The 23,608-nt window shown below is 45.3% G+C and overlaps 3 protein-coding genes across 3 annotated transcripts in view; 2 read left to right on the top strand and 1 right to left on the bottom strand.

The window, feature by feature from the left end:
• Positions 1–12,049, bottom strand: part of LOC306715617 (kalirin-like) — a gene marked incomplete at its 5' end in the record, with an annotated part of 29,565 nt that extends 17,516 nt beyond the window's left edge. Inside the window, 20 exon segments of the mRNA XM_079186039.1 lie at positions 211–308; positions 392–573; positions 656–803; positions 2,848–2,900; positions 3,015–3,137; positions 3,482–3,556; positions 3,648–3,764; positions 4,317–4,439; positions 4,669–4,761; positions 4,837–4,971; positions 5,060–5,191; positions 5,604–5,729; positions 5,731–5,796; positions 5,895–6,017; positions 6,194–6,518; positions 6,612–6,835; positions 8,554–8,746; positions 8,863–8,977; positions 9,054–9,128; positions 11,995–12,049. Of these exon segments, the coding sequence (XP_079042165.1) occupies positions 211–308; positions 392–573; positions 656–803; positions 2,848–2,900; positions 3,015–3,137; positions 3,482–3,556; positions 3,648–3,764; positions 4,317–4,439; positions 4,669–4,761; positions 4,837–4,971; positions 5,060–5,191; positions 5,604–5,729; positions 5,731–5,796; positions 5,895–6,017; positions 6,194–6,518; positions 6,612–6,835; positions 8,554–8,746; positions 8,863–8,977; positions 9,054–9,128; positions 11,995–12,049 (2,581 nt within the window).
• Positions 12,050–14,068: 2,019 nt separating this feature from the next.
• iqcb1 (IQ motif containing B1) lies at positions 14,069–17,673 on the top strand. Its single transcript, XM_079185439.1, has 10 exons — positions 14,069–14,214; positions 14,889–15,061; positions 15,160–15,263; positions 15,373–15,491; positions 15,873–15,939; positions 16,082–16,157; positions 16,388–16,539; positions 16,911–17,048; positions 17,125–17,290; positions 17,400–17,673. Exons 1-10 carry the CDS (start codon positions 14,165–14,167, stop codon positions 17,639–17,641), a joined length of 1,287 nt encoding a protein of 428 aa, XP_079041565.1. The 5' UTR covers positions 14,069–14,164; the 3' UTR covers positions 17,642–17,673.
• A 1,026-nt stretch (positions 17,674–18,699) lies between these two features.
• Positions 18,700–23,608, top strand: part of LOC306715426 (protein EFR3 homolog B-like) — a gene marked incomplete at its 3' end in the record, with an annotated part of 13,225 nt that continues 8,316 nt past the window's right edge. Inside the window, exons 1-4 of the mRNA XM_079185797.1 lie at positions 18,700–19,054; positions 22,468–22,544; positions 23,223–23,350; positions 23,425–23,575. Coding sequence (XP_079041923.1) covers positions 18,715–19,054; positions 22,468–22,544; positions 23,223–23,350; positions 23,425–23,575 — 696 coding nt within the window. The 5' untranslated portion in view covers positions 18,700–18,714. The remainder of the gene's footprint in view (positions 19,055–22,467; positions 22,545–23,222; positions 23,351–23,424; positions 23,576–23,608) is intronic.

Raw genomic sequence — 23,608 nt, 5'->3', positions numbered from 1 at the left:
ATTCCTCAAGAACCTCTGGAACCCCCTGAAGAACCACAGCTGTATCAGGCACCATGAAAACCCTTTTAAACCACTCCTGGAAGCCCCTCGAGGACCAGATCCTTTCTTGATCGTGTCTTGTGGTGTACCCCAAGGCTCAATACTGGATCCCTTTCTTTGTTCCATCTTATTCGCTGCCGTTCAGGTCTTTCTTGCTGCTGAGGGTCTCACCTGAAGCCTGAACCTCGGTGATGTACTGCTGGAGGTCGTGGCCTTGCTGGATGACCTCATAGATCATGTTGTTCATAGCCAGCCTCCGTTCCATGTGCCTGCAGATCAATAAATCAAGTCAATGCCTGACATGCTCTTATTTTGGCGAGTCAGGAGGACGTGGTCACGCCGGCTCATCTACCTGTGGATGCGCTGCTGCGCTAGCGTTAGCACCTCCGGGCTAGCCTCCACCAGCCGCGACTGGCCCAACGTCGGATTGTCCTGGTTGGCGTCGGCTAGCCGCGACGACGCTAGCTTCTCCGCGGAGAAGTCCTGGGACTGTTTCTGGAGGTCCTGCTTCCAGGCGTCCATTTCCCCCGTTACCTAGAAACACACACTGAAGGTGGGCAACCTCGACCCGGTGGTGGGAGGAGACAACATATTGATCATCAACAACCGGTGTTACCTCCAGAGTGCACTGCTGCAGGATGCGGAGCTGCAGGTAGACGTCCAGTCGGATCTTCCTCTGGTGGAACAGTTCCTCCAGCTGAACGTGAGACTCCTCCAGCTGCTGAAGCACTATCTCCACCTGAGCCACCGAGCTGCCCTGAGGCCTGAAACAAACGCACCTCAAACGGTTAAAGACAAACCAGAGAACAAACCCGACTGCATAGTTTGTAAACTAGAAAACAAACGCACCCACGCAGACTATATGAAGTAGAAAACAAACGCACCCACGCAGGCTATATGAAGTAGAAAACAAACGCACCCACGCAGGCTATATGAAGTAGAAAACAAACGCACCCACGCAGGCTATATGAAGTAGAAAACAAACGCACCCACGCAGGCCATATGAAGTAGAAAACAAACGCACCCACGCAGGCCATATGAAGTAGAAAACAAACGCACCCACGCAGGCCATATGAAGTAGAAAACAAACGCACCCACGCAGGCCATATGAAGTAAAAACAAACGCACCCACGCAGGCTATATGAAGTAAAAACAAACGCACCCACGCAGGCCATATGAAGTAAAAACAAACGCACCCACGCAGGCTATATGAAGTAAAAACAAACGCACCCACGCAGGCTATGTGAAGTAGAAAACAAACGCACCCACGCAGGCTATATGAAGTAGAAAACAAACGCACCCACGCAGGCTATATGAAGTAGAAAACAAACGCACCCACGCAGGCTATATGAAGTAGAAAACAAACGCACCCACGCAGGCTATATGAAGTAGAAAACAAACGCACCCACGCAGGCTATATGAAGTAGAAAACAAACGCACCCACGCAGACTATATGAAGTAGAAAACAAACGCACCCACGCAGACTATATGAAGTAGAAAACAAACGCACCCACGCAGACTATATGAAGTAGAAAACAAACGCACCCACGCAGGCTATATGAAGTAGAAAACAAACGCACCCACGCAGGCCATATGAAGTAGAAAACAAACGCACCCACGCAGGCTATATGAAGTAGAAAACAAACGCACCCACGCAGACTATATGAAGTAGAAAACAAACGCACCCACGCAGGCTATATGAAGTAGAAAACAAACGCACCCACGCAGGCTATATGAAGTAGAAAACAAACGCACCCACGCAGGCTATATGAAGTAGAAAACAAACGCACCCACGCAGGCTATATGAAGTAGAAAACAAACGCACCCACGCAGACTATATGAAGTAGAAAACAAACGCACCCACGCAGACTATATGAAGTAGAAAACAAACGCACCCACGCAGACTATATGAAGTAGAAAACAAACGCACCCACGCAGGCTATATGAAGTAGAAAACAAACGCACCCACGCAGACTATATGAAGTAGAAAACAAACGCACCCACGCAGGCTATATGAAGTAGAAAACAAACGCACCCACGCAGGCCATATGAAGTAGAAAACAAACGCACCCACGCAGACTATATGAAGTAGAAAACAAACGCACCCACGCAGACTATATGAAGTAGAAAACAAACGCACCCACGCAGACTATATGAAGTAGAAAACAAACGCACCCACGCAGGCCATATGAAGTAGAAAACAAACGCACCCACGCAGGCTATATGAAGTAGAAAACAAACGCACCCACGCAGGCTATATGAAGTAGAAAACAAACGCACCCACGCAGGCCATATGAAGTAGAAAACAAACGCACCCACGCAGGCTATATGAAGTAGAAAACAAACGCACCCACGCAGACTATATGAAGTAGAAAACAAACGCACCCACGCAGACTATATGAAGTAGAAAACAAACGCACCCACGCAGACTATATGAAGTAGAAAACAAACGCACCCACGCAGGCTATATGAAGTAGAAAACAAACGCACCCATGCAGACTATATGAAGTAGAAAACAAACGCACCCACGCAGACTATATGAAGTAGAAAACAAACGCACCCACGCAGACTATATGAAGTAGAAAACAAACGCACCCACGCAGGCCATATGAAGTAGAAAACAAACGCACCCATACACTTTACACAAACTACAAAATAAAAGCACCCACACTGAACACATTCATCCCGTGGGCCACAGAGCCCCCTAGAGGCCTAAAACAAACACACCCACAGTAGTTTAGACACACCAGCTCCACTCTGAGCTGCCCCGACGAGTGAATCAAACGCACCCACACACTCTGTGTGTACCTGAGTTGCAGGATGAGGTCTTCTCCTTCCCGGATGACACTCATCGCTGCTTCCTGTAGGTCAGGGTTAGATTTGGGGTTAGTGTGAGGGGTCAGAGGTCAGAGGTCGGTGTTAGGTTGTTACGACATGGGTCAGAGGTGAAAGGTCAGAGGTCAGGTGACCCTCACCTGTGTGTTGGCCTGCTGCTGCTGCTGCTGACTCATCAGAGCCTGAAGAGACTCAACAGTGTCGGGACAAACGCAGACATCAGAGGACAGCTGCTTCTGGAGGCCCTCCATCCACACCGAGAGCTGAGGAGGAGGAGGAGGAGGAGGAGGAGGAAGAGGAGGATGAGGAGGAGGAGGAGGAGGAGGGGGAGGAAGAGGAGGGGGAGAGGAGGAGGAGGGAGGAGGAGGAGGAGGAGGGGGAGGAAGAGGAGATACTGTCAGATATCGAAACAGATCCTAAACTTTTTCTTGACAAATTCTACTCTGTAATTCCAGATTGTTGAGGAGGAAAGGAAGTAGGATGGTGAAAGGAGGTAAGGAGGTAGTGGGCAGGAGGAGGAGGTGGGAGGAGAGGAGGAAAGAAAGATGTATACATATATATATATATACTTGTGTATATATATATATATATATATTTAGTGTATTACCTCCTTGGTGTGTGTGTAGAAAGACACAGCGAGGTCCAGCAGCAGCTTCCTCTGTTCAACTCTCTGGATGAACGCCTGCACACACACACACACACACACATTAACATCATGCAAACACTTCCTGTAGCTGCCTTTCACAATAAAAGCCTTTGCTTTTTTCTTTCACCTGCATGCGGAGCTCCAGGTCTCTGGCTGCCTGGTAGATCTCCTCCTCCTCACACTCTCCAGACTGAGCCAGCTGATCGGCTGCTTCCAGAAGCTTCTCTGCATTAGTGTAAGTGTTCTGACACACACACACACACACACACACACACACACACACACACATATTTATTCATTTTATTTTTATGACCATGTGGAGGATAAGTGGGGGTCAGCTGATCCAGGTCTATGTGGGTCAGTAGATCCAGGTCTCTGTGGGTCAGTAGATCCAGGTCTATGTGGGTCAGTTGATCCAGGTCTCTGTGGGTCAGTAGATCCAGGTCTCTGTGGGTCAGTAGATCCAGGTCTCTGTGGGTCAGTAGATCCAGGTCTATGTGGGTCAGTAGATCCAGGTCTATGTGGGGTCAGTTGATCCAGGTCTCTGTGGGTCAGTTGATCCAGGTCTCTGTGGGTCAGTAGATCCAGGTCTATGTGGGTCAGTAGATCCAGGTCTATGTGGGTCAGTAGATCCAGGTCTATGTGGGTCAGTAGATCCAGGTCTATGTGGGTCAGTAGATCCAGGTCTATGTGGGTCAGTAGATCCAGGTCTATGTGGGTCAGTAGATCCAGGTCTATGTGGGTCAGTAGATCCAGGTCTATGTGGGTCAGTAGATCCGGGTCTATGTGGGTTTACCTGTGCGACCTGCTGGAAGTCGTCGTGGCGTTTCTGCAGCGCTCTCGCTCGGTGCAGAGACTTCCCGACGCCGCTGTGTTTGTTCAGGAAAACCTCACCGTGCTGCTCCACCCAGTCCAACACCTGAGAGACAGACAGGTGGAGAGAGAGAGACAGACAGGTGGAGAGAGAGACAGACAGGTGGAGAGAGAGAGACAGACAGGTGGAGAGAGAGACAGACAGGTGGAGAGAGAGACAGACAGGTGGAGAGAGAGACAGACAGGTGGGAGGGGGGGGGGGGGACAGGTGATTTTGTGGGTCAGATTGTGAAAAGTAAGCCTGGGTTTGGATCCTGACTGGATCTGGATTGTACCTGTCTGACGTCCTGTTGAAACACACACAGCTGCAGGCGCTGGTGGAGGCGGAGCTTACGGTGCTGCCACGCCCCCTCCACCTCATGGTGACCCTGCAAATAATTCAGAACCTCAGTCCACCTGTCTGTCTGCTGGTCACGTGTGAGACGCGTCACCGTGACCCATACCTGCATGACCTGGTGCAGAACTCCCATGATGCCGTGCGTGGCGTTGGTGAAGTCCGGTTTGGTCGCAGAGTTGTCGGAGTCGGTCGCTGGGCAACGCTGGAGAACGTCCATTAAGGCTTTACCGCTCTCACTGACCTGCAGACAGACAGAGAGAGAGACAGGTGTTCAGACAGACAGGTGTTCACTCTCAGACAGACAGGTATGTGGACAGACAGACAGGTACCTGTGTGTAGTTAGCAGAGATCTCCTCGTTCACTTCCTGGTGTTTCTTCGTCGCAGCGTCCAGCTCTGCTGTCGCTGACGGAAACGGCCCTTCAGAGCACACCTGAACCCAGCTCTCCACTCTGAGCAGGAACTACACAGACAGGTAGAGAGGCAGACAGGTAGAGAGGCAGACAGGTGGAGAGGCAGACAGGTGGAGAGGCAGACAGGTGGAGAGGTAGACAGGTAGAGAGGCAGACAGGTGGAGAGGCAGACAGGTAGAGAGGCAGACAGGTAGAGAGGCAGACAGGTAGAGAGGCAGACAGGTAGAGAGGCAGACAGGTGGAGAGGTAGACAGGTGGAGAGGCAGACAGGTAGAGAGGCAGACAGGTGGAGAGGCAGACAGGTGGAGAGGTAGACAGGTAGAGAGGCAGACAGGTGGAGAGGCAGACAGGTAGAGAGGCAGACAGGTGGAGAGGTGAGGTTGTGCGATGACAGACAGGTATAAAGGTTGGAGGTGAGACAGGTAAACTGGCAGTGAGACAGGTATACAGGTGTGTCATCACCTGCTCCGCCCCCTGGTGGAAGCTGGTTGCCATGGCGAGCGTGATGCTGCGCTCCTCCAGCGCCGTCGTCAGCGTCTTCCAGTCGTCCTGTAACCGTGACGACACCGCGGTGATCCGCCCCCCCCCCGTAGTGACCGGCCTCCGCCAACCGCACCGCCACCGTCACCACGCTGTCCACGTTCACACTGCCGTTCTGCACAGACACCACGGGGTTAATGCAGACAGACAGAGAGACAGACAGACAGACAGGCAGACAGAGAGAGAGAGAGAGACAGAGAGACAGACGCTCACCATGCAGTTGGCGGTGAAGTGCTGGTGTTGGTTCTGGAGGTCGAGGGCGTGCTGGTGGTTCTGACCGACCTCAGCCAGAGTCTGAACGAACAAGTCTTTGCTGTGAGCGATCCACTCTGACATCTGGGACAGGAAGAGTACTTCAGTTAGTACTACTAGAGGTAATAGTAGTACTACTAGAGTCATCAGTAGTAATACTAGTAGTAATACTAGAGCAAATCCACTGATTCTACATATGTTCCTCTCACAGTCAGTGCAGCACCACTGACTGCAGGTGAACCCTGGTCAGTGAACCTCACCTTGGTGGCGTCCTGCTCAAACAGGTGCAGCTGCAGCACCTGGTCCAGGTGCAGCTTCCTGTCGCTCCAGCATTGCAGCAGGTGACCGCGAGCCGCCTGCAGCCGGTCCAGCAGAGACGAAACCTTCGGCGCGACGCTCTGGAAGTCCGCCCCGCCCGACAGCCAGCTGCCGTGACTACCGCCGCCGCCGCCGCCTTCGGTGGAGGCGTCGCCGTGGGAGGGGCCAAGGCGCATGCGCTGGAGCAAGCTCCGCCCCTCTCGCTCGAGGGAGTCGACCGGTGCCGTTGCGATGGTGTTACGGAGCCGACCGTGTTCCTCCAGAAGTCTGGAGATGGAAAGTTGTTATTTTTCCGGAAACAAAAATATCTTCATGTCAAACAATCGTCCATATAAGTTCTAACACTCATCAATAACGTACTTGCGGGCCTCGTCGACGTCCTGTGGCTCCGCTATGCGGCTCAGCCCGGCCTCCAGCTGCTCCAGCTGGGCCAGCAGCTGCGTGGCGGCTCCGGTGAACTCCTCCAGACCCAGACGCAGCTCGGTCCACTCCACGTGGTCGTACTCCAACGAACCGCCGAGGTCAGAGGTCAGCTGCGAGGGGTCGACGAGCCGGGACAGACCCTCCACCGACACCAGGCTGGTCTGAAGACGGGTATGACCAGTTAGCAGCAGCAGTACTTTAGTTAGCAGCAGCAGTACTTGAGTTAGCAGCAACAGTACTTTAGTTAGCAGCAGCAGTACTTTAGTTAGCAGCAGCAGTACTTTAGTTAGCAGCAGTACTTGAGTTAGCAGCAGCAGTACTTGAGTTAGCAGCAACAGTACTTTAGTTAGCAGTACTTTAGTTAGCAGCAACAGTACTTGAGTTAGCAGCAACAGTACTTTAGTTAGCAGTACTTGAGTTAGCAGCAGCAGTACTTGAGTTAGCAGCAGCAGTACTTTAGTTAGCAGTACTTGAGTTAGCAGCAGTACTTGAGTTAGCAGCAGCAGTACTTTAGTTTGCAGCAGCAGTACTTGAGTTAGCAGCAACAGTACTTTAGTTAGCAGTACTTGAGTTAGCAGCAGTACTTGAGTTAGCAGCAGCAGTACTTTAGTTTGCAGCAGCAGTACTTGAGTTAGCAGCAGCAGTACTTGAGTTAGCAGCAGCAGTACTTTAGTTTGCAGCAGCAGTACTTGAGTTAGCAGCAGCAGTACTTGAGTTAGCAGCAGCAGTACTTTAGTTAGCAGCAGCAGTACTTTAGTTAGCAGCAGCAGTACTTTAGTTAGCAGCAGCAGTACTTTAGTTAGCAGTACTTTAGTTAGCAGCAGCAGTACTTTAGTTAGCAGCAGCAGTACTTTAGTTAGCAGCAGTACTTGAGTTAGCAGCAGCAGTACTTGAGTTAGCAGCAACAGTACTTTAGTTAGCAGTACTTTAGTTAGCAGTGTGGTGTATTTTCCGCCTACACATTAAACAGCATAAGTGTTTGAACTCATGTCCTTTGCATGGAACAGAGATAGGGAGTGTAGGAGGCATGTCCTCTAATTTATGCGCCCGGTGACATGTCCAGATGTTCCTTGTCCTTATTAGGGGCCCATGGCCGAGACATGTTTATCGGGAGTCTTGGAGCGGCCAACATGCTACGCTCCTTGTGAGGTATCGTCTCTAACCTCTGGGGATGGGCATCAGCGGGATATAAGGAGACAAGGATTCTCCGCACTTTAGAACCTTTTTGATTTGACTGAGGATTCTCCGGCCGTGTTAACCGGCCGTATGACATGTGTTGCTTGCTGTAATAAACTTCATTATACTATCAAGAACAGTGTCCGCGGAGCTTCCTTCGATCATCACTTCAACATCACTGCAGCATGAAATATACTACAGCAGCAACAGTACTTGAGTTAGCAGCAACAGTACTTTAGTTAGCAGTACTTGAGTTAGCAGCAGCAGTACTTGAGTTAGCAGCAGCAGTACTTTAGTTAGCAGTACTTGAGTTAGCAGCAGTACTTGAGTTAGCAGCAGCAGTACTTTAGTTTGCAGCAGCAGTACTTGAGTTAGCAGCAACAGTACTTTAGTTAGCAGTACTTGAGTTAGCAGCAGTACTTGAGTTAGCAGCAGCAGTACTTTAGTTTGCAGCAGCAGTACTTGAGTTAGCAGCAGCAGTACTTGAGTTAGCAGCAGCAGTACTTTAGTTAGCAGCAGCAGTACTTTAGTTAGCAGCAGCAGTACTTTAGTTAGCAGTACTTTAGTTAGCAGCAGCAGTACTTTAGTTAGCAGTACTTTAGTTAGCAGCAGCAGTACTTTAGTTTGCAGCAGCAGTACTTGAGTTAGCAGCAGCAGTACTTGAGTTAGCAGCAGCAGTACTTGTAGTTAGCAGTACTAGTACCTCGAAGGTGAGCTTGGCGCTGCCCAGGTTGGTCTTGTGTTTCTGCCAGAACGTGTCCGGCTTGATGAGCAGCGCTGTGTGGATGTTGGAGGAGAACGACTCCTGCAGCGTCCGTAGAACCGGCTTCACGCTGTCCCACTTACTGCCGCGCATGTCCACCACCACCGTGAAGCCACGAGCATGCACGTCCTCACTGACAGACAGACAGACAGACAGACAGACAGACAGACAGACAGACAGGCAGGGGGTTGAGAGCGAGACAGGGCGAGCACAGAGACAGGTGGAGAGGTTCATAAGGTGGACAGTTACCTGGGTACGGTCGCCAGGTAGGTGACCAATCGGCTGAGGTCCTCCTGCTTTATTCGATCGTGATTGGTCCTGGCGGGGAAGGTCAGTATCGGTCCGCCACGTTTGTCCCGCCCACCTAAAGAACACAGTTAGACCGGGTCGGTCGGGACCAAACCGGGCTCACAATCTGCAGGTGTGTGTGTTGTGTTTACCCGAAACGAAGGCCACTTTCTCTCTGAGCACCGTCAGGACGTCCACCGCTCGGACACACTCTGCTTTACCAGAACCTGGAGAGGTAGAGTCATTTCATTTATTAGTTCATTAGTTCATCGACTGCCTCACTGATCTTTCTGTTGTTGTTGTTATTTCCTCACTTTTATAGCTTTTGTCTGTCAAAGCACTTTGTAAACTCTGTTTTTAAAGGTTTTATTAGGTTGCATCGTCTTCGAGCGATTAATCCAGAAAAACCTTCTCAGATTCAGATATTCAGCACCTCAGACCATCACTTCTCTCTGTGCACTTCCTGCTTTTAGTGTCGCTCATCACTTCCTGTGATGCCATGTTTAATGCCATGAAGTTAGAATATGTAGTGTTTAGGTAGAGGGTCAGAGAGCCCAGCCAACAACATCAAACCACTTCCACCCCTCCACCAACATGAGCCAACCAGCTGAGAGACGCTTCAATTAACAAGCTCCTGCAGCTCAGAGTGTGTGTGTGTGTGTGTGTGTGTGTGTGTGTGTGTGTGTGTGTGTGTGTGTGTGTGTGTGTGTGTGTGTGTGTGTGTGTGTGTGTGTGTGTGTGTGTGTGTGTGTGTGTGTGTGTGTGTGTGTGTGTGTGTGTGTGTCAGACAGGCCTCAGATCATCCTGCACAGCGGGAGGAAGCTCATCCAACACACACACACACACACACTGATGGCATTAAATGTTTCACATTAGCAGTGATGAGAACCTAGAACAGGAAGGAGATGAAGGAGAACGCTCAGTTATTCAACCTGAACTACCTCCTAGCAGTGTCCTCTCCCTCCTTCACTCGTGTCCTTGAGTCCTACCTCCGGGCCGATCTCCTCAAAAACACCCAAACTGACAGTTCAGGCCCAGACTGACTGATGGATTATCAGATGTTTACCCAAATAACATCCAGCTTTAAACAAATCTACACACACAGGTCAAGATGAGCTGTAGTGAAATTAAGACTTTACACAAAGAACAACTTAACAAGACTCAGAGTGTTAATCTATTCTGACTTAACTAACTGCACGTATCCAGCGTCTATATGGTACAAATACCCAGAGTCCTTCACAATAAAAGCCCTCCAACCTTTTAATAGTGAACAGCTGCTAGTAGTATATAAGTAGTATATAAGTAGTATATACAGTACACTATAGTGATAACTTTGGTTCTTTAAACTTTTGGTCAGAAAACAAGCGATATTAATGTAAACATGATAAAGTTTGTTTATATTCCACAGAATCAACATAAAGAGGATGTTTTATTTTGGAGTTTTTAATCTGTAGTTAAATAAAGGTTGTATATGAATAACGGTTATATATTAACGGGTCAAAGACACTAAATGTTGAAGCTGAACAGTGAAATGTTCACTGACAGCTTGTTTCATGACTTAGTTACATTCAGAGAACTTACTGCAGTTAAGAAGCAGGAAAGATGGTGTTTCAAAGTAAAAGTCCTCCAGCTCCTTGACAGTAAAACCCTAACCCGGGTCATCAGGTGGACTCCGGGGTCTCTGACCACTTACACTGATTCCTTCAAAATAAGATGCTTATATTTCAGTGTGTTAACGGGTCTGAGAGCAGAAGCTAACGGTCTGCCGTCGCTAACGAGTTAGCGGTGGGTGTTGGTGGTCTGAGTCCAGACTGCTGTCAAGGAATTAGGAGATCAGCTGTGTCTCAGGCTGACCAGCTGTCAATCAGAGTGACCGGCTGGGATGCAGAAGGGATTTCCATTGTGATGAAGCTGTCTCTCACACACACACACACACACACACACACACACACACACACACACACACACACACACACACACACACACACACTCTGAGTCAGTGAAAAGACTAAAATAGCTGCAGATGAAAAGCCTCCAGAGAAACTTGCTGTCAGTCTGTCAGGACTCATCTCACCGATTACGCAACAAAAACTAATAAATATATTCCTCCAAAATGTCTCTTAGCCATGAAGACATTCACTCTTTGCTTTTAAACTGTTTGTGTCGTATTATGAATATTAACATATCGAGAACATATGAGGTCGACAAAATAAAGTCAAATAGCAAACGGAGACGAATTAAAGTCACTCCCATGTCGTAGAAGACTGGAAGTGAAAGTAAATATTCACAAATGTAGAAATGAAGTCAAATCTATCCCACTCCTTCACAATAAAAGCCCTCCAACTCCTTCACAATAAAAGCCCTGCAGATGCTTCAAAGTGAAATCTATCACACACCTTCAAAGTAAAAGCCCTGCAGATGCTTCACAGTAAAATCTCTCTAACTCCTTCACAATAAAAGCCCTCCAGATGCTTCAAAGTAAAATCTCTCCAACACCTTCACAATAAAAGCCCTGCAGATGCTTCACAGTAAAATCTCTCCAACTCCTTCACAATAAAAGCCGTCCAGCTTCTGTCTGGGAGCCAAATAGTTCACCTTCTTCATCCTAATGAGTGTCTTTAAGGATCTCCAGAAGTCTACGTGAGGTTTAGTTTCATCAGTTAACACCCGTCGTCCAATCAGAAAGCAGTATTTCTTTTTGCGATCATGGTGTACTAATACCACTAATAATACTTCTATATTGGAGTGAATGGAAAAATCACGTGACCACATTATATATATATATATATATATATATATACTAATATATATATATATATATCAGCTTCCATATTACTACACATGACATCACACACACACACACTCACACACTAATAACCAAGCAGGCCTTCCCATAATCCTCCTTGGTAGGACCCTCCACCCCCAGTACACACTCTCTCACACACACACACACACACACGCACACACACACACACACGTTCTCTGAGTCAATGGGCGGATGTGGAGGCATCATGGCGACAGCAGCTCCTACTACTCACACACACACACACACACACACACACACACACACACACACACACACACACACCCTACCTGCCGTCGCCAGGCCGTCCGGGCCCGCTTCTCCTCCTCCATCTACCGAATTCATCCTCCCTCCTCCTCCTCCTCGGTCCTCCTCCCTCCTCCTCCTCCGCCGCCTCGCGCTCTCTCCTCCGTTGTGTACCGTCGCTCCTCGCGCCTCCTCCCTGCCTACCGGTCCATCCCTGCGGGTTTACATCAGATCGGATCGGTCCAGGCTGTGTTCCGCTCCTCCCGGTACCGATCGGTCCTTCACTGCTGCATCCTCCTCGGCTGAGCCTCGACAGTCCTCCTCCTCCTCCTCCGCCTCCTCCTCCTCCTCTTCCTCCGCTGCTGCTGTTCTTATGTTTCCGTGATCCCGCGCGGCATCATATCACGTCACCGTTACCGCTCCCGTTACCGCTAGTACCGTGAAGCCCCGGTGTGTGTCTCTCTCTCCTCCTGCCGGACCGGGCAGCGGACGGTCGGTGGCTCTCGGTGTGTGTGTGTGTGTGTGTGTGTGTGTGTGTGTGTGTGTGTGTGTGTGTGTGTGTGTGTGTGAGCACGCAGGCGCACCGGAGAGAGAGAGGGCTGCTGCAGCACCGATTAACACACACGAGCCTCCGTTACTATGAACGGGGCTGTTTACACAGCGACCAGCTGAGGGAGCGTTCCTGTTTCATTATCTGATTTATTATTATATTATTCCACATGATATGGTTTCTTATTGTATTATAATGTGTTTATTTGGTTATATTATAGTTTATTATATTGTTATTTATTATCATAACATAGAGCTTTGATGTTATGAGCATCATGAGAGGAACAGTAACATAATAAATATAGTGAACAAATGTATTAATAACAGTCATATTTGATGAAGTTATGAAGTGGAGCTGCAGCGCCACCCAGCGGCCTGAGAACTCCTGAGAGGCTTTTTATTTATGAATTATCTTCATGATTCATCTCACATGTTGCATTATTAACAGAATCATTAAATCAGCTGTTATACATGTTTAAATAGTTTGTTCATTCATATATAGAGATGTTTATATTATGATAATACTGGATACTTAAATATGGAAACATAATGTTTGTTCTTTTAATACAATGTTGAAAAATCAATCAACGTTTTGTGGCAGTTTGGACTTTTTAAGACCTTTTTATTTCATTAACATTTAAATAATATAATATTGATACTATTCACTTATTTTACCTATTTGTAATTATATAATTATTCTAATGTTGGCTGTGTTTAATATTTATTATTTTATTAATTTATTTTTTAAATCTATTTTTGTGTTTAAATCCTCCTGTTTAGTTCATTTCGTGTCAATAAAGCTTATTTTGAATTTATATTTCCCATGATCCTCCTGCTCTTTGGTGCAGAGGGCGTCATGACGTCACGTTACCGTAGAAACAAGAAGAGCGTCGGCTCGCTCTGCTGCTAAAAGCTAAAAGCTAACTTTGCTACAGAGGTTAGCTAAAGAACGTTATTTTTCGGATCTTTTTAACGTTTCTAAATCTACTAAAAACGTTAACGAGTCAACGCGTGACGTCACCTTCATCTTCAGGTATTGTTAAATAGCAGTTAGCTGTGTTAGCTTCAACGACTAAACAAGCCGAGCTAACGAGCTGCTAATGCTAACAGGTGTGACGCCGAAAACCAGAGAAGAAGAAGTTTGGACCAAATATTGACACGTGAGGTCTACACCACACACACACACACACACACACACACTTAAATGGTGAACTTTATTGATGGAGTCTGGTGTGAGTGAAGTTCACAGAGGAGGAGCAAAAGAGGAAGAGGAGCAGCTGGAGGAAGAGGACCTGAACCCGGAGCAGAGAGTCGCTGAACGACGCGTTAAACAGTGAGACCACCAGGACCTGTCTGTCTGTCTGTCTGTCTGTCTGTCTGCTTAAAGTGGAAATATAAAGTAAATATTAAATAAGTAAATAAAAATGTAGAAATATTAAGAGAAATACGTATTCATTAAAAGTAACTTAAAATGTTCAAATATTAAGAATAAATAAAAGAATGAAGTGTATTTCTTTGTATATGAATGTCTTGATGAACAGTGTTTATTCTGCGTTGTGTTGTCTGTCTGCTGGTCCTCCTGTCTGTCCCTCACAGGCTCTGCAGACTGTGAAGTCTCTCTTGTCTCTGAGTCACTGCGTCCTCCTCGTGACTCTAAGTCCCAGAATGCAGCGGGGCAACTGGAGCGCCGCCACCACGCTCGCCCAGCTCAGCGGGTACATCACTGTTACTGATTAATTCTGTTTAAAGAATGTTTAGAAATCAGCTCCACCTTCATTTATACTCTTATTTTATTTATGTTTTTATAAAAAGACCGTTTTTACATTTGTCTAAATTTGTTTAAAATTGTCTCTCTCTCTCTCTCTCTCTCTCTCTCTCTCTCTCTCTACCTTTCTGTCTCTCTCTCTACCTGTCTCTCTCTCTCTCTACCTGTCTGTCTCTCTCTCTCTACCTGTCTGTCTCTCTCTCTCTACCTGTCTGTCTCTCTCTCTCTACCTGTCTCTCTCTCTCTACCCGTCTGTCTCTCTCTCTCTACCTGTCTCTCTCTCTCTACCCGTCTGTCTCTCTCTCTCTACCCGTCTGTCTCTCTCTCTCTACCTGTCTCTCTCTCTCTACCTGTCTCTCTCTCTCTACCTGTCTCTCTCTCTCTACCTGTCTCTCTCTCTCTACCTGTCTCTCTCTCTCTACCGGTCTGTCTCTCTCTCTCTACCTGTCTGTCTCTCTCTCTCTACCTGTCTCTCTCTCTCTACCCGTCTGTCTCTCTCTCTCTACCTGTCTCTCTCTCTCTACCGGTCTGTCTCTCTCTCTACCTGTCTCTCTCTCTCTCTCTACCGGTCTCTCTCTCTCTCTACCTGTCTGTCTCTCTCTCTACCTGTCTGTCTCTCTGCAGTGACTTCCTGTCTGAGTTGAATGATGACTCCGTCCTCTTGCTGCTCAACGAGGCCGTCGGCCAATTGGCCGTCAGCTGTGACTCTTCAGTGGGCGGGGCCTCCATCAGACTGATCCTCCTCATGGCCAATCAGCAGGAGCTCCGGGTCCAGCCCCTCCTCCTGAGCTTCAGAGGTCAGAGGTCACACGTGTTGAGATATATTGTTTAATAACAGTTGAATGATTATTGGGTCTCAAATCCTGAGAGGTCAGAGGTCACTGTGACTCTGCAGGTCTGGACATTCTATTGGACAAAGACTGGAGGGGGCGGGGCTTCGACCAGGAAGTGGATCAGCTGATCGCCCTCATTCAATCTGACACAAGGAGGCGTCCACAGGTCTGTCTGTCTGTCTCTCTGTCTGTGTCTTTAGCTGTCTGTCTGTCTGACTCTCTGTCTGTCTGTCCTCCTCCGTCTCTGACCCCCCCCCCCCCCCCTCCATGTGTAGGTGTGTACTGAACGCGTGCGGGCGGCGTGTGTGATCCAGGCGGTCTGGAGGTCGTATCAGACCAGACGGAGAATGAAGAGTCTGAACAGAGCAGTCAGCACGCTGCAGAGGACATACAGGTAGCTGTCTGTCTGTCTGTCTGTCTGTCTGTCTGTCTGTCTCCTAATTGATGAATTAAATCCTAATTAAAGTACTAATTGTTTCATCTGTATTTGTAGAAACTGTTGGAGTTTATAATCAAACATCAGATTTTATAAACCAAAGTACCACAAACGTGTACTTAAGTACTTACAGTAAACATGTACTTAAGTACTTACAGTAAACATGTACTTAAGTACTACAAACATGTACTTAAGTACTTACAGTAAACATGTACTTAAGTACTTACAGTAAACATGTACTTAAGTACTACAAACATGTACTTAAGTACTTACAGTAAACATGTACTTAAGTACTTACAGTAAACGTGTACTTAAGTACTTACAGTACATGTGTCTCAGGTCTCGGAGGAGAAGGCAGCAGCAGCAGAAGGAGGCGCAGCGATGGGAGGAGGAGTTGAAGTATCAGGTGAGAGTAATACTGCAGTCTGAGTACTCTTACTGTACTGATGGAAGTATTGTAGTAATGTGTGTGTGTGTGTGTGTGTGTGTGTGTGTGTGTGTGTGTGTGTGTGTGTGTGTGTGTGTGTGTGTGTGTGTGTGTGTTTTAGGTGTGTGTGAGGCGTCAGCAGGCGAGGAGGGAGTTCCACCAGAAACAGAGAACACTGATGCAGCTACTTCCTGCTGGTACACACACACACACACACACACACACACACACACACACACACACTGTAATACATGTACAGTTTGGTTGGTGGCTCATCTGAAATTTGTTAGATTTTGGATTCACATGACATCTGCTGTGTGTGTGTGTGTGTGTGTGTGTGTGTGTGTGTGTGTGTGTGTGTGTGTGTGTGTGTGTGTGTGTGTGTGTGTGTGTGTGTGTGTGTGTGTGTGTGTGTGTGTGTGTGTAGACCAGGTGCAGCCGTACCTGCAGGAGTGTGAGCGTCGGGCGGCCGTGTTGATCCAGAGCTTCTGGAGAGGCTTCAGAGAGAGACGACGCTACAACAACACACTGAGACACACACACACGAGGCAGCAGGCCGCCAGGACGCTGCAGAGAGCGGTACACACACACACACACACACACACACTTGTCTTTCTGTACTTGTGAGGACCGTCATTGCCACACACTGCAGTTCCTCAAATGGCCACTAGAGGCTCCAACAGAAGACCATGTTTAAAATGAACTTTACAGCAGAAACAAAGAACTTTACAGCCTGTTCATGACAACTGTTTATACAACTCACATGTTTAAATTATATGAATGTCTAAAGTGAGGTATAATTAAGGGGCGTGGCCACTTTGAGTGACAGCATTCAGTTGTACTAAAATACATACATTTTGTTGATTGCATTTTTCTCGCTACACACACACACACACACACACACACACACCTACACACACGTCTACAGCTGATGCGTGTTTCTCTTTCAGGTGCGTCGCTTTCTGCAGAGGCGACGAGCGGCGCTGGTCCCGCCCACCACGTCTTTCTGGATTGGTCAGAGCGGCTTGACGGACAGCCGGAGGGCGGAGCTGAAGAGACAGGTGGAGGAGCACGTCTCTCGACATCCTGTAAGACATTTTAACTCCTTAAAGATGTCAACAAACAATCAGCAGATATATTACCCACAATGCTTTGTGTGCACAGTCGTCCCGCGTGTCCCGTCAGGAGTGCGAGCGTTTCCACGAGGAGGTGCAGCTGCTGCTGCTGTCGGAGCTGCAGAGAGGAGGAGACCAGAGGAGGAGGAGGAGAGATGAGCACAGGGTGGAGGCTCTTCTGGCTCACACACACACACAGCTGGAGCTGCTCCGAGGTCACACACACTCACACACACACACACACACACACACACACTAATTATCAACCAAACTCCATACAAATTTTTGTGTATTTAAGAAAAAATGTCCTCATCCCCCCAACAGATGCCCCGCCCCTCTCCGTCATCACGACAACAGACGCCGACTCCTTCCTGAGCCCCTCGGGTCCCGTCGCCGCCCGCGCCCGAGACTCCCACAATGCAGTGCTGCAGGCCAGCAGGCTGCCCTGGTGGAGGACGCTGGGGGACGCGGCCGGCGGGGGTGTCGTTGACACGTTTAGCCCCGCCCACATGCAGGAGCTGGAGGCGGAGCTTGGAGGACTGTTTGTAGGGGGACTAAACCTTTAACCCGAGACTTTTATACTTTAAAAAGAACAGTTCCTGCTATATACATGTTTTTATTGCATTGACCAGCTTCACCCACTAGAGGGAGCCACAGACGCTTGTTTTCCTCCTCTGTGCAGCCAGGCTCTGCTTTAACAACACTACACATTGTACCCACTCAGTAATATCTGTCATGATTTCCCTCCACATAAAAACTATAAAGTGAAATTGTCAGAAGTGTTTTTGGTGACGTGTGCAGTGATGAGCTATCGATCGCTCTCATTGATTATTGATCTGAGCTGCCGGCTCGGTGGAGGCTCAGCTGTTACACAAGCAGCCGTCTGTGTGTCGGAGGGAAGCGACTGTTGGAGAGCGATGCTGGAGTCACGCAGGTAGGACCTCTGTGTGTTTTACTACAAAGTACTTCTGTAAATACTTTTATCTGACGGCTACAGGTATTAAAATACTCTGTAAGAGGTAACTCTTCTAAAGAATACTAGATATGTGTACTTTGACTTGAAACACAATGGTATTGCTGATACAGGCTCAATTTAGCAGCTGCTCTGGAGCTTTTGATCACATAACATGACCTTCATCATTGCTTCAGAGCCGTGCATACTACCCAGCATGCATTGCTTTGTTTGGAGAAGCAGCATCGGTTAACACGACAAACTTTATTGGATATTTCTACTCTTGTTTCTGTGTTTTTAAACCTTTATTTGTTCAGAAGAATATTCTATAATTATATTACATTTTGATTTGGTAACTGTAGTATTCATATGTTGTATTTCAGTAAACAGCAATACCACTGTGTAAAAATATAAAGTACCAGTCCAGTGCTACCTAAAATACTATCCGCACTTTTAAAGTATTAAAAGTAAAAGTACTCGTTGCGCATGGTGTTGTATTAGTATGCTGTAAAGTAACTAAAGCTGTCAGATACATTTAGTACATTAAAAAGTACAATATGTACCTCCGAGATGTAGAAAGTACAAGTACCTCAAAGTTGTACTTGGCGGAGGAGTTAAGATGTAAAGGAATGTGTGCAGACAGGAGGTGAAAGGCTTTTCACTTCTCCCAGTTTACCCAGAGTCACCATGCCCAGTTTACCCAGCATGCCCAGTTTACCCAGAGTCACCATGCCCAGTTTACCCAGCATGCCCAGTTTACCCAGAGTCACCATGCCCAGTTTACCCAGCATGCCCAGTTTACCCAGAGTCACCATGCCCAGTTTACCCAGCATGCCCAGTTTACCCAGAGTCACCATGCCCAGTTTACCCAGCATGCCCAGTTTACCTAGAGTCACCATGCCCAGTTTACCCAGCATGCCCAGGGGGCTGTCACTGCCGAGGGCCGCCACCATCTCGACGGTATCCCAGAGTCCTCGGAGGCTGCTGCAGGACTGTTGCTCTGTGTTGGACCACCAGACACCTGGAGGTAACAGATACTACTGATAGTACTGCTGATAACACTGTTGATAGTACCTCTAATAATATCACTGTTACTACTGTTAATTCTACTGCTAATAACACTGTTAATACTACCGATACTGCCAATAATACTATTGATAATACTAGCGATACTGCAGTGGGCCGTCAGGGCCAGCTAAGCCTTCTCTGCTGGCCTAAACAGAATCACAAAGTTAGAGCTATTTTATAATGTAATAGTTTTTCACCAATACACTACATATTTACATATAGTACACTACATGTATTGTAATTTTTTCCCATAATCTTATTTTCTCATTGCACAGCTCCTGTCTTCCTCTGTTGCTCTGCTTCAGCACAGCTTGCTTTAAGGAGAGCTTTTATCCAATCAGATTCAGCCTCTCTGTGTCTATGTAAGGAGAGGCCTGGGGTCTCCAGGTAGACTTTACAGATTAAAGTGAATGGGGACGATATTGTTGATCGTCATAGTCTTCAACCAATCAGATCTTTAGTTTGACATGTTGGGCGTATTCTTTGACGTGCAGATGCTAGAGAGGTACCTGCTAAGTATGTCTGCATTAAGGTGCGCCGTGATTGGTCAGTGGTCTAGCAAAGGTATAAAAAGCACGGCCCGCCACTGATATACTGCCAATAATACTGTTGATACTACTGCTAATGATACTGTTGATAATACTGCTAATAATACTACTGATACTGCTAATAATACTATTGCTCATATTGCTAATAATACTATTGATACTACTAATAATACTGTTGCTCATACTGGTAATAATACTGCTGATACTAATGACAATACTGCTGATAGTACTACTACTGGTATTGATAACACTGCAGATAAAACTAGTTGTACTTCTGATAATACTGCTGGTACTATTAATAATGCTATTAGTGATAATGCTGTTGATTAAATAAATTCAAAATTGAATAAAATATTAAATGAAAATAAAATAATGAAAAACGTCCAAAACCCAGAATATTTAGTTTATATTTATCGAGTACTGCTCATTGAAGTAACTGTAGTATTGTGGGTAGTTTTACTGCGTTGAATACTACGACTTCTGCAGGTTCCTCATATGTATTAATAGATTTATTTTCTGTTTCTGCTGGAATGATAAATAAATCCAGAGCAGATTAAAGAGGCTGAGCTGTTGCACATGGTCTGGATCACACACACACACACACACACACACACACACACACACACACACACACACACACACACACACAAATATTAATACTTCTCCATATTATTGTTGTTTTAACGTCAACAAACCTTGATTCTACAAATTGTCTTTTATTCTGAAATGTAATCATAATTAAATTCAGAGATATGAGGTTTTTAACCGATGGTGAATTAAGGAGGTGTGTGTGTGTGTGTGTGTGTGTGTGTGTGTGTGTGTGTGTGTGTGTGTGTGTGTGTGTGTGTGTGTGTGTGTGTGTGTGTGTGTGTGTGTGTGTGTGTGTGTGTGTGTGTGTGTGTGTGTGTGTGTCGAAAGGATTAACCACAAACGTGTGTGTGTGATGGTGTGGATGTGAGCTGAACGAGTCGTCTTCATGTACGGTGAGAAATATTAACATTTATTATCATTATAATTTATTCTTGACTTGATGCTGCAGTTTGCTAAATGCTAAAAGTCATAATGTTACAAATATTTTAAGTGAAACATGAAAATAGATTCAGTCCTGATCGTCGTCATGTTTACTGGTTTGATAAAGAAATATATAAATATTAAAATACGGCGTGTAGCGTCTCAGAAGTCTAGTCTGATGTAACAACATGAAACCTTATAAATACCTTAAAAAGTACTTTTATTTTACCTTAATAATCATGAAGTAAACAGACGTTTTTTTAAATGAGATGATTATTGGATTATAAAATTATAATGAAGTTATTCATTTTAGAATAAAGAAATAATGAATAAATAATAAAATGACCTTTTAAATCTTCTTTTGGTTTTATTGGCGGTTTTCACCAATGTAATGTGCTATATATATGTATTATATATATATATATATTATATTACATATATATATATATATATATATATATACATAATATATGTAAATATATATATAATACATATACATAATATATGAAAATATATATAAAATATATATATATATATATGTATTATATATATATATATATATATTATATTACATATATATATATACATAATATATATATAATACATATACATAATATATGTAAATATATATATAATACATATACATAATATATGTAAATATATATAAAATATATATATATATATATATATGTATGAATATATTATGTATATGTATTATATACTGAATATAGATACATTTATATGTATTATATATGTGTTATATTTATTATATATATATGATTTATATATTATATATATATAGTGATTTTCTTTCTATGTGTGTATATACACATGTATATGTGAATAATAATAATAATAATAATGAATGATTTTTTTAAGGAACATGATCAATAATTAGAAAGTACAAAAGACAGAAATAAAAAAATATAAAAAAACATGTACAGACTCATGTCTGAGATCAGTGCCTTGCTCAGCGGCACGTCCCCGTGTGATGTCACTATGTGATGTCACTATGTGATGTCACCATGTGGGGGATTCGAACCTGCGTTCCTGCAGCTCTTTAAGTTCCCACTAACTAAACGACTCCAATATAAAGACATTACGCAACACGCTACCACAGGATTAACACTGAAGCGTGTGTGTGTGTGTGTGTGTGTGTGTGTGTGTGTGTGTGTGTGTGTGTGTGTGTGTGTGTGTGTGTGTGTGTGTGTGTGTGTGTGTGTGTGTGTGTGTGTGTGTGTGTGTGTGTGTGTCCTTTAATCTCGTACACGAACATCTAAAGAGATGAAACTATTTAAAGTCCACAGACTCACTATGAGTCTGCAATGCTCATTTATTTATTAAAAACAGGCTTTTATTTTGAAATTCCCCTTTTTTATAAGTATATTTGATCACAATACTTCTGGGTTTAAATTTGTTTCTTTATTTTCTTGTTTAATTCCCTCAACTTTAATTTATTCAGGAGATACTCACCACTCCAAAATAACTCCCCTTCAAAATAAAGCCATAATTCTGATGCTTCTACTTTAACGTTTTTTTTAGATTTTCAGCTGCTTTCAATGAATTTTATTTCACAATAAAAGCCTTCCGGTAACTTTAAAGGATACCTCATTTTGCTTCTCTTTCCTGGTATTGTTTTATTGTGAAAGGGGCGATCAAACAATAAAAAAAGTAGAAGTGAAGCTGAACCGTGTTTACAGATGATGATTGTAGATCAAATATAAATGAATAAGTGAATATAAATGAACTGTGTGTGTGTGTGTGTGTGTGTGTGTGTGTGTGTGTGTGTGTGTGCGTGCGTGTGTGTGTTCAGGTGTGTGCGGTTGCTGCTGGGCGTTGCGTCCTCGCTACAAGAGGCTGGTGGATAATATTTTCCCAGAAGACCCCGAGGTAAATAAACACAAATATTCATGTAATACAATAACACATTCATTTCACCAGCCAGAAAAACTTGAGTAAGTGGACCCTTTAGTTGAGACTAGAATGTCCGAACAATGTATCTGAAAAGTAAAATTGTGTGGTTCAAATAAAGTGTCTATGTGAGTATTATATGTGTATTGTATGTGTGTATTGCATGTGTCTGTGTGTATTACATGTGTGTCTGTGTGTATTACATGTGTGTATGTGTGTATTACATGCGTGTCTATGTGTGTATTACATGTGTATTACATGTGTGTATTACATGTGTGTATGTGTGTATTATATGTGTGTCTGTGTGTATTACATGTGTATTGTATGTGTGTATTACATGTGTGTCTGTGTGTATTACATATGTGTATGTGTGTATTACATGTGTGTCTGTGTGTATTACATATGTGTATGTGTGTATTACATGCGTGTCTATGTGTGTATTACATGTGTATTACATGTGTGTATTACATGTGTGTATGTGTGTATTACATGTGTGTCTATGTGTGTATTACATGTGTATTACATGTGTGTATTACATGTGTGTATTACATGTGTTTATGTGTGTATTACATGTGTATTACATGTGTGTATTACATGTGTGTCTGTGTGTATTACATGTGTATTACATGTGTGTATTACATGTGTGTCTGTGTGTAGGACGGTCTGGTCAAAGCCAACATGGAGAAGCTGACCTTCTTCGCTCTGTCGGCTCCAGAGAAACTGGACCGCATCGCTGCGTATCTGTCGGAGCGACTGACCCGAGAGCTGAACCGCCACCGCTACGGGTCAGTACACAACAACAACAACAACAACACACACACACACCTCTAACACCCAGCTGACATGTGTGTGTCTCCAGGTTTGTGTGTATAGCGATGGAGGCCATGGAGCAGCTGCTGCTGGCGTGTCGCTGTCAGAGCATCAACCTGCTGGTGGAGAGTTTCCTCAGTACGCTGCGTCTGCTGCTGGAGGCCGACAGGCCACACCTCCACATGCTGGCTACCAACGCTGTACGTAGTACACACTAGTACACACTGTAGTAC

The sequence above is a fragment of the Pholis gunnellus genome, assembly GCF_910591455.1.
Source record: "Pholis gunnellus genome assembly, chromosome: 24".
Lineage (NCBI taxonomy): Eukaryota > Metazoa > Chordata > Actinopteri > Perciformes > Pholidae > Pholis > Pholis gunnellus.
The sequence above is the reverse complement of the archived record's forward strand: the minus strand, read 5'-3'. Positions and strand labels throughout refer to the sequence as shown.